Source organism: Aquarana catesbeiana, linkage group LG09, assembly GCF_042186555.1.
Source record: "Aquarana catesbeiana isolate 2022-GZ linkage group LG09, ASM4218655v1, whole genome shotgun sequence".
NCBI lineage: Eukaryota > Metazoa > Chordata > Amphibia > Anura > Ranidae > Aquarana > Aquarana catesbeiana.
This window is the reverse complement of record NC_133332.1, coordinates 231,864,324-231,878,346: the sequence shown is the minus strand read 5'-3', so window position 1 is coordinate 231,878,346 and position 14,023 is coordinate 231,864,324. Positions and strand designations below refer to the sequence as shown.

General features: G+C 43.7%; 1 protein-coding gene across 2 annotated transcripts in view; it reads left to right on the top strand.

Moving 5' to 3' along the window:
- Window positions 1-8,842: 8,842 nt before the first annotated feature.
- The window catches only part of LOC141108370 (UDP-N-acetylhexosamine pyrophosphorylase-like protein 1), a 63,512-nt gene continuing 58,331 nt past the window's right edge, over window positions 8,843-14,023 (top strand). For both annotated transcript variants that reach the window (XR_012236056.1, XM_073599932.1), the window contains exon 1: window positions 8,843-9,249. Coding sequence is in view for 1 of the 2 variants with exons in the window: in XM_073599932.1 (XP_073456033.1) it covers window positions 8,976-9,249 (274 nt within the window). In the remaining variant the exon portion in view is untranslated. The remainder of the gene's footprint in view (window positions 9,250-14,023) is intronic.

The following is a 14,023-nucleotide window of genomic DNA, read 5'->3' as shown; positions in this document are numbered from 1 at the left end:
TACCCAACAAATTCAATATATAAAGGAATATAGCCTTAAAAAGTGTGAAAAGTAAATATTTCGTGTGTGATGGGTTTATAGTAAAAGTTTCTCAGGCTGAAAATATGTTTGTCAAAAGACTATTTTAGGTGTGATAAATGAATATTTTGGGTGTGATAAGTCTATATCAAAAGTCTATCATGCAAGAAATGTATGTACCAAAATTTCACTCAAGCATCAAAAACCACCAAGTTAGTTTTCAAAGCCAACAACAAACTAAGCATGTTATGGATGATTCAGCCAACTTTCCAAATTTCTAATTTCTACATTAGGCTTAGTCACGTAGGGTGATATGTTCACTCATTGAGCAGCCAGGGGAATTAAAGTTCATTATTTTTTACACAGTCAGATTCTATCAAAAGAATGATGGCTGTAATGGAAAAGTATGCCATTTTTCTATTCCTTCAGTTTTTATATAAAAATTACAGTCCATTAGCACCCATGGGCACATATATTTTCCTAGCTGTATGTACTCAAGAATACAGGCCATCTACTGTCAATACAGAGAATTGGGTTTGCACCAGTGTATTGAACCCATCAATGTCTTGGGTTCTGAACATTCCAGTTCCAGATTTTACCAAGTAGTCCATGCCAATGCTCTCTACAAAGGTGTCACTCTTTCACCTCTGTTTTAAACATACTTTATAAGAAGATTCATGTCATCATTTGATAAATAGCAACAAGAGTGTGCACTGCAGTGAAAATAGCTCACCAAAGAGCTTGAAAAGTCATATAAGAAGCCAGCATGTAAGTTGATTTGCCAGCAACCACACAAATTGAAATAATGTATAAAAAAGAATACTAACGTTAAAGTAGATCTTTGCCCAAAAATACAAGGTCTTTCTATTAGATCTGGCCCTCCTTCACCTGTAAAAATCACTGCATATAGGTGGTTAAAAACTGTACCCGTAAGAAAAAAGTTAAGTTAAAACCGTACCTTACCTCCATCTTCCACCATAGTGCCTAGATAAGCATGGCGTCATGTTACTGTTTGGGAAATCCTAATGGAATGCAGAGCAGCCCAAATATTGGTGTAGGCTTAGTATATAAACTATTTTTTTTTGTTACAGGTACAGTTTCAAACCACCTATATGCAGCAAGATTTACAGGGGGAGGAAGTAAATTTCTATTTATTACAATTACTTTTATAGCGCCATCAATTTATGCATTGCTTTACAAGTACAGTATATTACACATTCACATCAGTCCCTGCCCTCAACAAGCTTATAATCTAAGGTCCCTAACTCACATTCATACACACTAGGGCCAATTTGAACAGGAGCCAATTAACCTACCAGCATGTCTTTGGAGTGTGGGAGGAAACCCAAGCAGGCACAGGGAAAACATGCAAACTCCAGGAAGTGCCATGGTTGGGATCCAAACAGACAACCCTAGTGCTGCTAGGTGGAAATGCTACCTGAAGATATACAATTCTAATTCTTCCAGAAACCTAGAATTGTCACAATTTAAAAAGTCATCATTTCCAGCAATCCAGCAATTGCATGTTAAAAAAAAATCACCATTTTGCATCAGCAATTGATAGATTATAAATATTTTGTAGAACTGTATAGGAACCTTAATGCTGTCAAAAATCTGCGTTGCAACAGCTTTGAGAGGTTTTTAGCTAATATGATGACTTTTGTCTAATCGCTAGATCAGAGATTATGTTTTGGATCTTTTGAGGCATACTTTATCTGTTATGTGCATTGTAATTTTGTCTAATTAGGCTTAATTTGTAGAATGATAGAAATAAAGCTATTTATATACAGATGTTTGAGTTTGGTGTCTATCCTGTTATTCCACTTATCTTTTGGTGTTTTCAATGATGTGAAAAAGCAAGTGTATATAAATCTATAGTGGGGCAAAAAAGTATTTAGTCAGCCACCAATTGTGCAAGTTCTCCCACTTAAAAAGATGAGAGAGGCCTGTAATTGTCATCATAGTTATACCTCAACTATGAGAGACAAAATATGGAAACAAATCCAGATAATCACATTGTCTGATTTTTGAATGAATTTATTTGCAAGTTATCGTGGAAAATAAGTATTTTGTCAATATCAAAAGTTCATCTCAATACTTTGTTATATATCCTTTGTTGGCAATGACAGAGGTCAAACATTTTCTGTAAGTCTTCACAAGGTTGTCACACACTGTTGCTGGTATGTTGGCCCATTCCTCCATGCAGATCTCCTCTAGAGCAGTGATGTTTTGGGGCTGTCGCTGGGCAACACGGACTTTCAACTCCCTCCAAAGGTTTTCTATGGGGTTGAGATCTGGAGACTGGCTAGGCCACTCCAGGACCTTGAAATGCTTCTTACGAAGCCACGCCTTCATTGCCTGGGCGGTGTGTTTGGGATCTTTGCCATGGTGTAAGACCCAGCCACGTTTCATCTCCAATGCCCTTGCTGATGGGAGAAGGTTTGCCCTCAAAATCTCACGATACATGGCCCCATTCATTCTTTCATGTACACGGATCAGTCGTCCTGTTCCCTTTGCAGAGAAACAGCCACAAAGCATGATGTTGCCACCCCCATGCTTCACAGTAGGTATGGTGTTTTTTGGTTACAACGCAGCATTCGCTCTCCTCCAAACACGACGAGTTGTGTTTCTACCAAACAGTTCTACTTTGGTTTCATCTGACCATTTGACATTCTCCCAGTCCTCTTCTGGATCATCCAAATGCTCTTTAGCAAACCTCAGACGGGCCCGGACATGTACTGGCTTAAGCAGGGGGACACATCTGGCACTGCAGGATCGGAGTCCCTGACGGCGTAGTGTGTTACTGATGGTAGCCTTTGTTACGTTGGTCCCAGCCCTCTGCAGGTCATTCACTAGGTCCCCCCGTGTGGTTCTGGGATTTTTGCTCACTGTTCTTGTGATCATTTTGACCCCACGGGTGAGATCTTGCGTGGAGCCCCAGATCGAGGGAGATTATCAGTGGTCTTGTATGTCTTCCATTTTCTAATTATTGCTCCCACAGTTGATTTCTTCACACCAAGCTGCTTGCCTATTGCAGATTCAGTCTTCTCAGCCTGGGGCAGGTCTACAATTTTGTTTCTGGTGTTCTTCGACAGCTCTTTGGTCTTCACCATAGTGGAGTTTGGAGTGTGACTGTTTGAGGTTGTGGACAGGTGTCTTTTATACTGATAACGAGTTTAAACAGGTGCCATTAATACAGGTAATGAGTGGAGGACAGAGGAGCCTCTTAAAGAAGAAGTTACAGGTCTGTGAGAGCCAGAAATCTTGCTTGTTTATAGGTGACCAAATACTTATTTTCCACCATAATTTGCAAATAAATTCTTTCAAAAATCAGACAATGGGGGTTATTTACGAAAGGCTAATCCACTTTGCACTGCAAGTGCACTTGAAAGTGCAGTCGCTCTAAATCTAAGGGGTAGATCTGAAATGAGGTGAAGCTCTGCTGATTTTATTATCCAATCATGTACAAGCTAAAATGCTGTTTTTTATTTTCCTTGCATGTCCCCCTCGGATCTACAGCGACTTTACTTTCAAGTGCACTTGCAGTGCAAAGTAGATTTTCCTTTAGTAAATAACCCCCAATGTGATTGTCTGGATTTGTTTCCACATTCTGTCTCTCATAGTTGGGGCATACTTATGATGAGAATTACAGGCCTCTCTCATCTTTTTAAGTGGGAGAACTTACCCAATTGGTGGCTGACTAAATACTGTTTTGCCCCATTGTATATGCATGTTCCCTGTAAAACTTAGGGTGTACTCGCACTGGGTGGGCACAGTTTAACCAAACCATGACCTAGTTTGATTGCTCTCCCTTCTCACTCCCAAAGCTGGTCTGAGGTCACACTGTGCTTTAAGCGATTTTTTCCTAGGCATGCTTACATCATTAACTCTGCTAACCAGACTACAATTCTTCAGCGTAATCTATACTGAGATCTGTTCTCAGGCACAGTTTGTGCTCAAACTGAAGCAAATCATACTAGACTCCAAGTAAACCATGCTCAAGACCACTTTTTCCAAGTCTTCACACAAGTTGCCATTGCCAGTTGAGCCTGTCCCCCTTACAACTTCTACTCAGCCCCTATTCCTCATATATTATACGTATTGTCAGTAAGTAAAGTGATCTGGAAACAATTCACTATGATCAAAGTTCAATATATACAGACAGGTGCAACAACCATTCTCATATGGTATGCCGTCTTTAGAACCTTCTGCCACCATTCAAATAGCTGAGTACAACGCAACACTCTAAAACAAGGATCCTCAAACTATGGCCCTCCAGCTGTTGCGGAACTACATATCCCATGAGGCATTGTAAAACTCTGACATTCACAGACATAACTAGGCATGATGAGAATTGTAGTTCCTGAACAACTGGCCATAGTTTGAAGACCCCTACTCTAAAATAAGGATTTTCAGGTGGGTGGTCTCTCAATGAGAAGATCAATACAACACACAAAGAATCTCATTTATTTCATGAATCCATGAAATCAAATCAAAACCCAATTTTTTTAAAAATCCTATACAGTACACACAGTATGAGAATTGTCACAGAACATCAACCCCCTCAAATATATTTCTAAACAATGATGTCTCTAACCCCCATTGTCGATAAGGTGCCAATTACATGACTATTTATTGTTGATGAACAATTCACAGACAGGAAACCGACGCATTTCGCCCAAATGGGCTTCTTATGGGGAAAGAGGGGTTATATGTTCTGATTAGCTCTCAATCCAAAGTAAACTTGCCCATAACAGCTGAGATCAGAGGCAGCTCTAGGCTTTGTGAGGCAAAACTTAGACATGGGGCCCCACTCACGTCCATAATGGAAAAAATAAGCTCCAGAGCTCCAGAAGTCTTAGGTCATGCGAGAGGTGAGTGTGACAGGGCTCTTAATGCTGCCTGTGCACAGCAGCATTAAAGTGTCCTGTCACCTCTAAAATAAAGTCATGCTGCAGAGTCCTAACTAGAACCCTCAGGGCCCTGGTGCAAAAAAACATGAAGGGCCTCCCAACCTCAGTCTGGGGCCCTTTACTCCCATTACAGGGCCCCTTATTATGGTCTTGTAGCGGGTCCTGCTGCAAGAAAAGACACAAGTCCACCTATTTCAACCATAAAAATAAATTAAAAATATCGAACAATCCCATATACCCACAGTTGATCCAGAGTAAGGCGAAAAACCCCAGCAAAGCATGATCCAATTTGCTACAGCAGGGGAAAAAATCCCTTCCTGATATATTACAGCTTACCATTACTTAATTGTGGAGGCTGAATTAGTTTTATTTTTATGCTTTTTTTGTATTTTATTTTCACCTAATGATCCGGCCAGTAATATACAATACTTCCTGTCTAAGGCCCCTTTCACACTGGGGCGGTAGGGGGCGTCGGCGGTAAAACAGCGGTATTTTTAGCGCTGTTTTACCGCGGTATTCGGCCACTAGCGGTGTGGTTTTAACCCCCCGCTGGCGGCCGAAAAAGGGTTAAAACCTCTCGTATAGCGCGGCTATAGCCGCGCTGTCCCATTGATTTCAATGGGCAGGAGCGGTGAATACACTGCTCCTTCACCGCTCCAAAGATGCAGCTGACAGGAGATTTTTTCTTCTCCTGCCAGCGCACCGCTTCAGTGTGAAAGCCCTCGGGCTTTCACACTGAACAAACAGTGGAGGCTGTTTAGGGGCGGTTTGCAGGCGCTATTTTTAGCGCAATAACGCCTGCAAACCTCCCCAGTGTGAAAGGGGCCTTATGGTGTCTTCACTCTGGATGGAGGGGCCACTGAGCCACCTTTGGACAGCAGCATTGTCAATTTGGGGAGAGGATAGTATTAAAGACGGAAAAAAAAAAAATTTAAAGTCAGCAGCTACAGTATTTGACTTATAATATAAGAGCACTTACCTGTCCAGGGAGCCCGCGATGTCAGCACACGAAGTTGACCCGTCCATTGGCTCCGGGTGCAGGCACCGGCATCCTTCTAAGGAAAACTGGAAGTGAAGCCTTGCGGCTTCACAGCAGGTTTCCTACTGCGCATGCGTGAGTCTTGCTGCTCTTACACACAGGTCCCAGAAGGCGACGGGGGGAGGAGAAAGGCACCAAAAAAAAAGCGGAAGTGATGTACCTTGCTGCGACACCATGGGACGGAGGTCTGAAGAAAAAGGTATGAAAAAAAAAAGAGATCCAAAAATGAGGTGGGGTGGGGTGTTCTTATGTTTTCAATGGAGTTACATTTTTGCCTAGAACTCTGCTTTAAGTACACTAGCAGATTAGATGGACTTGACTAACAAATTAAAAGCGAACTCCAGCTAACACTTTTTAAACAGTTACAGCAACAGTTTTTTTTTTTTTCTCTTGGGATATAGGTTTGCCTCAACCCTCTAACTGCCACTTTTGCTGAACAGCTTGTTCTGCTAAAGGAAGCTGAAAAATGACAGACTTACTGGCCAGATCCCTAGGTGAAAATAAATGAAAAAAGCCTGACAAAAATAAATAGAATGTGACAGTTGATGTACTATTTTCTGGAAGAACACAGGTCTTATTTTCATATTCCAGAACACGGATCTCCTGAGAAAAACACGCTGGTCAGATCATGTTGACCTTGGCAGACGCTCCAACTGAAACTGGCACACTTCATTCCTCAGATTGAATTCTACAAAGGATCCTGTATTCACTGAGAGCCATAAGAGAAAACACAGCATACTTCACTTTCTAAGTCTGTTACATTTTAAAACCAAAAATAAACTTGATGACATGTTCCAATTACATAAATACAGGAAGAATAATCAGTGATAAATGCTGTATTTATGAAATGATGGGGCTGGGTGGGGGTCTGATTAAACCTATTTTACAATCCCAGTCCTATTCATTGGCAACAAGTCTCATTTTACTGGCCAGGCCTGCAAGATATCAGCCAGGTGACAACCCTCAGCTCCATCCACCCAAAACTGATATTACCATTACAGGTAGAATCCCAGTGGCAGAGCATAGTTTAACCACTTAAGGACCGAGCCTCTTTTTGAGATTTGTTGTTTACAAGTTAAAAACTTCTTTTTTTTTTTTTTCTCGAAAATTACTTAGAACCCCCAAACATTATACATTTATTTTTTCTAACACCCTAATGTTACGCCGAGTAAATTGATACCTAACATGTCACGCTTCACAATTGCGCCCGCTCGTGGAATGGCGACAAACTTTTACCCTTAAAAATCTCCATAGGCGACGTTTAAAAAAATTCTACAGGTTGCATGTTTTGAGTTACAGAGGAGGTCTAGGGCTAGAATTATTGCTCTCACTCTACCGATCGCGGCCATACCTCACGTGTGGTTTGAACACCGTTTTCATATCTGGCTGCTACTCACGTATGCGTTCGCTTCTGCGCGCGAGCTCGGCGGCACGGGCGCATTAAAAAAAAACACTTTTTTTTTTCTTATTTTACTTTTACACTGTTCCTTTAAAAAAAAACATGTCACTTTTATTCCTATTGGCCTGAACAGATTTTTTTTTTTGGATATTTATTATAGCAAAAAGTAAATAATATTTTTTTTTTTCAAAATTGTCGCTCTTTTTTTGTTTATAGCGCAAAAAATGAAAACCGCAGAGGTGATCAAATACCACCGAAAGAAAGCTCTATTTGTGGGAAAAAAAAGACGTCAATCTTGTTTGGGTACAACGTCTCACGACCGCGCAATTGTCAGTTAAAGCAACGCAGTGCCGTATCGCAAAAAATGGCCTGGTCATTAGGGGGCAAACGTGCCTGAAAAACATCAACCGCTTAGATGGGAACCTAGACTAATTATCACTCCAGTGGGTGGCAAATCTTCATAAGCTAATTCCTCTGGCCTGCACCTTTTGGGTGTGTTGAGTACCTGTATCCCTCCCATGCACTGTGGTTCCTTCCGCCAGTCCCTACATGCCTTCAGACCACAGCAGTGATGTAGAATCCAGTGGGAGGAACCACAGACCATGGTGGGGGGGGACACAGGTACTCAAAACCAGTGGCGGTGCATCCATTAAGGGTGCACTGACGCCGCTCCCCCTCTCCAGCCACCCCCTCTATGAATAATGGATATATTCCTGCATTGCATGAATCTATCCATGGCCGCCACCGCCACCCCCTATTCAGGCGTCCGGCCCCTTTTTGGCGCCTGAATTCCAGCGGCGGGGGTGTTTTGTTGAAGCACCTGATTAGAGCCATAGGTGAACTGCGAGTGCAGAGCATTGCGCTTGCAGTTTACCCAGGTGTGTTGGCACAGCAAATGAATATTCGCTGCTCTAACACTGAACTGCCTCTCCGCCAATCAGGAAGCGCGGCTGTGTTACCCATCACCTGATTGGCTGAAACGTCAGGCGCTGTGATTGGACACCTATCAGCAGGAGGAGAGGAGATGCATGGAGGACACAGCTCGCCGCCGTCACCCGCTGTCCCACTGAGATAGGGGTAGGTGTCGGGCAGATGGCGAGCGGGGTCACAGTGGCGGTATTTGATGGCACAGATGTTACGTTTGATGGGCACAGTGGATGTTTTTTGTTCTGAATTTTTCAGTTTGTTTGCGCTCCCCTCAAAATTTTGAACACCAGCCACCAATGGTCAAAACCCCCAAAAGTGTGGAACGCTGAAGATTTTAGCACATGAAGACAGCAAAGTTCATATTTACGAGGTAAATATTGTCTTTTCTATTGCAAAACGCACTTTTTTAGAAAAGTATTTATCTATTCATTTATTTCTTTATTTAACGGAGCGCAGAGGTCAGCCACTCCACATTGCCTCAATTGAGCCGCCTCAGCTTTTATACAGCATCCCTGTAGCACGTGACCCCTCCCGGCACCGCCTCCCAGCAGTCACGCGCTCAGTCCCGCCCCTCTCTGTTCATATACCTCAGCCTCGGCTCCGGTCTCCATAGTGACCCCGGAGCGGAGGATACCCGGGTTAAGGAGGCTTGTGCGGTTCCCATAGTAACGGGGGGCGTATGGAGCGGCGGCGGGTGCAGGAGGCCGGGCAGGAGCAGCTGCTGCGCTTCTGGGACGAGCTGACGGCCGGGCAGAGGGAGTCCCTGCTGGGGGAGCTGAGGCTGCTGGAGCCCCGGGAGCTGAGGGAGCACTGCCAGCGGGCACAGGAGGCCTATGTCCGGGAGAAGAGCTGTCCGCAGTGCCTGGACCACACCATGTGCCCGGTACCCGAGGAGTTCGTGGGCAGTGTGAGGAGGAGCGACCCGGGGGAGCTGAGAGCCTGGGAGGAGGAAGGTGAGATCCTAAAGAGACCATACACTGTACAATCTCCACACACTGTACAATCTCCACACACTGTACAATCTCCACACACTGTACAATCTCCACACACTGTACAATCTCCACACACCGTGCAATCTCCACACACCGTGCAATCTCCACACACCGTGCAATCTCCACACACCGTGCAATCTCCACACACCGTGCAATCTCCACACACCGTACAATCTCCACACACCGTACAATCTCCACACACCGTGCAATCTCCACACACCGTGCAATCTCCACACACCGTGCAATCTCCACACACCGTGCAATCTCCACACACCGTGCAATCTCCACACACCGTGCAATCTCCACACACCGTACAATCTCCACACACCGTACAATCTCCACACACCGTACAATCTCCACACGCTGTACAATCTCCACACGCTGTACAATCTCCACACGCTGTACAATCTCCACACGCCGTACAATCTCCACACACTGTACAATCTCCATACAGTCCTACTTAGATCTACCAAAACAATCCAACCACTTTGTACCCAATCACATGGAGATTGTACAATCAGATTGTATGGTCAGCTTTGGGGAGATTTCTCCTCACTCCTTGTCCCTGTGATGTCAGTATAGGAAATAATGGGGGATTATGGATGTCACCAGAATGCACAGACGTCAAAAGTTTGTTTTCATCTGTGTTCCCATTGAAGGGATTTCACATCACTTCCTGTCCTGACAGGAAGTCAAGAGAAATCTCCCCATATGGGACAGAAGTGATAACTAAAGCTTCCCTGCTCCGTAAAAACGACATAGAAAATGTTTTGGCAGGCGCTGGCCTTTAACCTCTTGACCCCCCCCGGCCAATACTGACCCATCTCACATGAAAAAAACTGCATTTTTATGCTAGAAAATTACTTAGAACCCCCAAATATATCTTTTTTTTTAAAGCAGAGACCCTGGAGATTAAAATGATGGATGTTGCAATTTTTTATGGCACACGATATTTGTGCAGCCTCTTGAAAAAAAATTACACTTTTATATTGATTTTTTTTTTTTTAAACACAATATAATACTCAATATTTTGATAACGTATAAAAGATTATGTTATGGTAAATATATACCTTAACATGTCAAACTTTAAAACTGCGTATGCCCATGGAATGGTAACAAACTACAGTAGCCAAAAAATCTACAATTGAAAAGTTTTAGATTTACAGAACAGATCTGGTGCTAGTATTATTGTGCTCACTCTTTTTTTTTTTTATTTTTTTTTTTAACACTGTTCCGTTTTTGTTTTATCAAATTTATTGCTATCACGAGGGATGAACAACATCATTTATGATAGCATGAGCAGTGACAGGTCCTCTTTATGGGGAGATCTGGGGGTCTATGAGATACCAGATGTCTTATCTGACCTCCAAAGAATCTGATCAAACCAAGATCAGTTGTGATAGCACGGACAGTAACAGGTCCTCTTATGGAGAGATTTGGAGTCTATGATACACCAGATGTCTTTTCTGGCTTCCAAAGCTCTGATCGAACTGAGATCAGGTTGATCGTATGTTGTACAAGCCCAGAACTGTTTGTAAACAAACCTGAAACCAGAAGTGAAAATCCTTGTCCCTTCCGGTCTCTTACATCATAGAGAGGAGGCGGGTACGGATGTTCCTTCCTCCCCTCTCAGTGCTTCACCAATCGCGTGGGAGAGCCCTGTAAAGGTGTTAGGCTGAGATGGGAGAGGGTGACCCCCTTCCTCACCCTGTATAAGTGATCAGGGGTTGTAGAACGGCTCAGATCACTTCTAAAGCAAAGCCCATCGCTGGCTGAAAAGTTTGGAACCGGGATGATAACTGCAGCTGCAGCCATTATCCTTGTACAGCCAAAGTGGATATGCATCATTTCATATTTAGCAGAATAACTACAAAAAAAATTTATTTTTTTAATTGAAACTGAATAGAATAAAATAAGGCACTAAAATACTTTCAGTGCTGTTCTTGTTGATACTCGTGTAGTAAAAAAAAAAAAGCAGCTTTGTAAGACCTAGAATGACCTCCCTGTAGCCGGCCCATTGTTTTCCTTCAATCTCCCTTCCTGTAATTGTTTCCAAGTACTTGTCCGCATTGTGTGTAGGCAATAGAATGAGTGGGATGTCAGTGTGGGTGAAACATGCGCCTGACTTTATTGGCGATGGTCACACATCTTGTGTATATGTGGAAATTTAGTTCACATGGAACTGAAGACATTTTTTAAAAAATTTACAAGCAAGGGAGCTATTTATTGCAACAGAGACATGCCCCGTCCCTTCTGCAATAAAATACACCTAACTGCCTGCTCACTGTCTTCTGTGACATGCAAAACAAGCTGCGCAGCATCACCAGTATGGTCTTTGTGATGTGTCCTGTGCATGTGCAGTAGTTACATCATCCCACATTGACCAATGAAGAGGCCCGAAGACTGGCACCCAGAAGAAGCTGGGGAGAAGATGCTAGTGCTAGTGAGGAACCCCTCACAGATTTTGGACTCGTAGAGAGAAGGTAAGTATAGGGAGTTTAGTTCTGCTTCAACCACTTCAGACTTGTGCTATAGCTGAAAGGCAGCTACAGCGTGGCTCTCTTGTTCTGGGAGGGCATACGTGGAAGTCCTCCCAAAACTACACCCCCGCTCCCCCGATCACAGCAGTCCTTTACCACGTGATCAGCTGTGTCCAATCACAGCTCATCACATGTAAACAAACTTTCTGGTTATCGGCAGTCCTTTGACGTGCTGTGACAGCGTGAGGAGAGGAGAGCCAGGAACTGGCAAGTGTGACCGGGGACATTTACACAGATAATCAAGTCAATGATCATCAGTGCAGCCTTATTAGTGCCACCTCATCAATGCTCTGATTATCAGTGCCGCCTCATCATTGCCCATCAGTGCCGCCTCCCCAGTGCTGCCTATCAGTGCACATCAGTGAAGGAGAAAAATTACATATATGCAAAATATTATAACTGCAACTAAGAAAACCTTTTTTTTTCAGTCTTTTACGTTTGTATATAAAAAAAACCCAGCTGTGATTAAATACCACCAAAAGAAAGCTCGATCTGTCTCAAAAAAATGCAAAAAATGTCATATGGGTACAGTGTTGCATGACTGCACAATTGTCATTCCGAGTGTGACAGCGCTGAAAGCTGAAAATTGGCCTGGGCAGGAAAGGGGTAAAAGTGTCCGCTATAAAAGTGGTTAAAGCCAATATCTAGAGATGCATAATATACACAAATGTGACAAATGAATGCAGCTTTGTAATCATTCATACATCATTACACTGGCCGCACTGTAAAACACTCTGTTTTATGTGGGGATGATGTCAGCTTTGCCAGGTGGTGAGGAGGCAGTGCACTGTTTACATTTTTTTTACTTTATTAAGTGTACAAAGTTACACTACACTCAGGTCTTTGCACTGTAGCGTCTTGAGCTGCTGTGCATTGCGGTGACCCGCAGTGCCATCCAATGCCCACATATCGCACCAGCATTGTGAACTATTTTTCTTTCTATGTGCTCTTGAGGTGACTCTTGAGGCTTTGATCAGATGCAGAAAAATACCAGTCACGCCACATATAGTGAACAGGCTCTAGATGTATCTTTTAAATACAAGCAGTGTGAGTACCTGAATATGACCTGGTATCCGCCTCCTGCAGTCCACGTACAGCAGGGCTGGAGTGTGAGAGCAAGAAGCAGAGCAAGTAGTCATTCAGTTCATGTGCTAACAAGTAGCATGCTGGTTTTCCCCTACAGGATGCATGTGAATTTTTTATTTGTTTGGGTAAGTTTGCTGTTTGGTCCTTCCAAGGATGTCATGAAGTGGAGTTAGCCAGACCCTACCCTGTCTGACTGTGTTCACTGAGGAGCGAAGTCCGAGGGACAGGTAGCATTCAAAAGAGATCATAGCTGGGAACTTGCTGAATTTGACCCGGAAATGCTAGAATTTATCTCTGGCTGACAGGTCATTACCAGGTTCCTTACTTGAGACATAAACTAAGATGTAAACGTGTGATGGAATTTTTTGAGCCACCCACACAGCGCTCTGCTGATAAATTCCAGGAGGGGTCGAGGGAGGAGGAGGAGCTGTGCCTCTGTTGGAGCTAGGGTAAAGTGGACCGATGGCTGGTTGTGCCAGCAGCAAGGGCATGGAGGCACAGTGTTGGCAATGTAGTGTACTGGGGTGACACTGCCTGGCTGTAAGGTCCAAGAGGAGCAGAGTTTGGCAAAGTGAACCAGGAACAGTGCCAGCACCCAGGAGTGATAGGTAGAGTGTATCAGGAGTAATAACAGAGGATAGGAGAGATAGACAGAGTGTACCAGGGATAGTGCCAGCACCCAGGAATGACTGGAGGCATGTACCAGGAACTGTGCCAGTGGCCAAGAGCAACAGAGTGTACCAAGGACAGTGCCAGCTCCCTGGAGTGACTGGAAGCACGTACCAGGAACTATGCCAATGGTCAGGAGCAATGGGTGGAGTGAACATGGAGGTAGTGGCTGCGGACGGGTACGGGAACCAGGAGCTCAGAGCAGAAGAACACCACCAGTCTGTCCACAGAGTACTCCAGCCCTTCAAGGCAGCTGTCACATGACATATAGATATATTTTTAGGCTTTTGATGAAGGCCTAAGGCCGAAACCCATCAGCATTTTTGGATGATGTTATTGGTGTAATGCTTAAATAAATATTTTCTATGGAGAAGCTGTCGAGTTGCCGGCCTGTACTTTCTATAGTCACATGACATGGCTCTGGCTGAAACACCGGGACC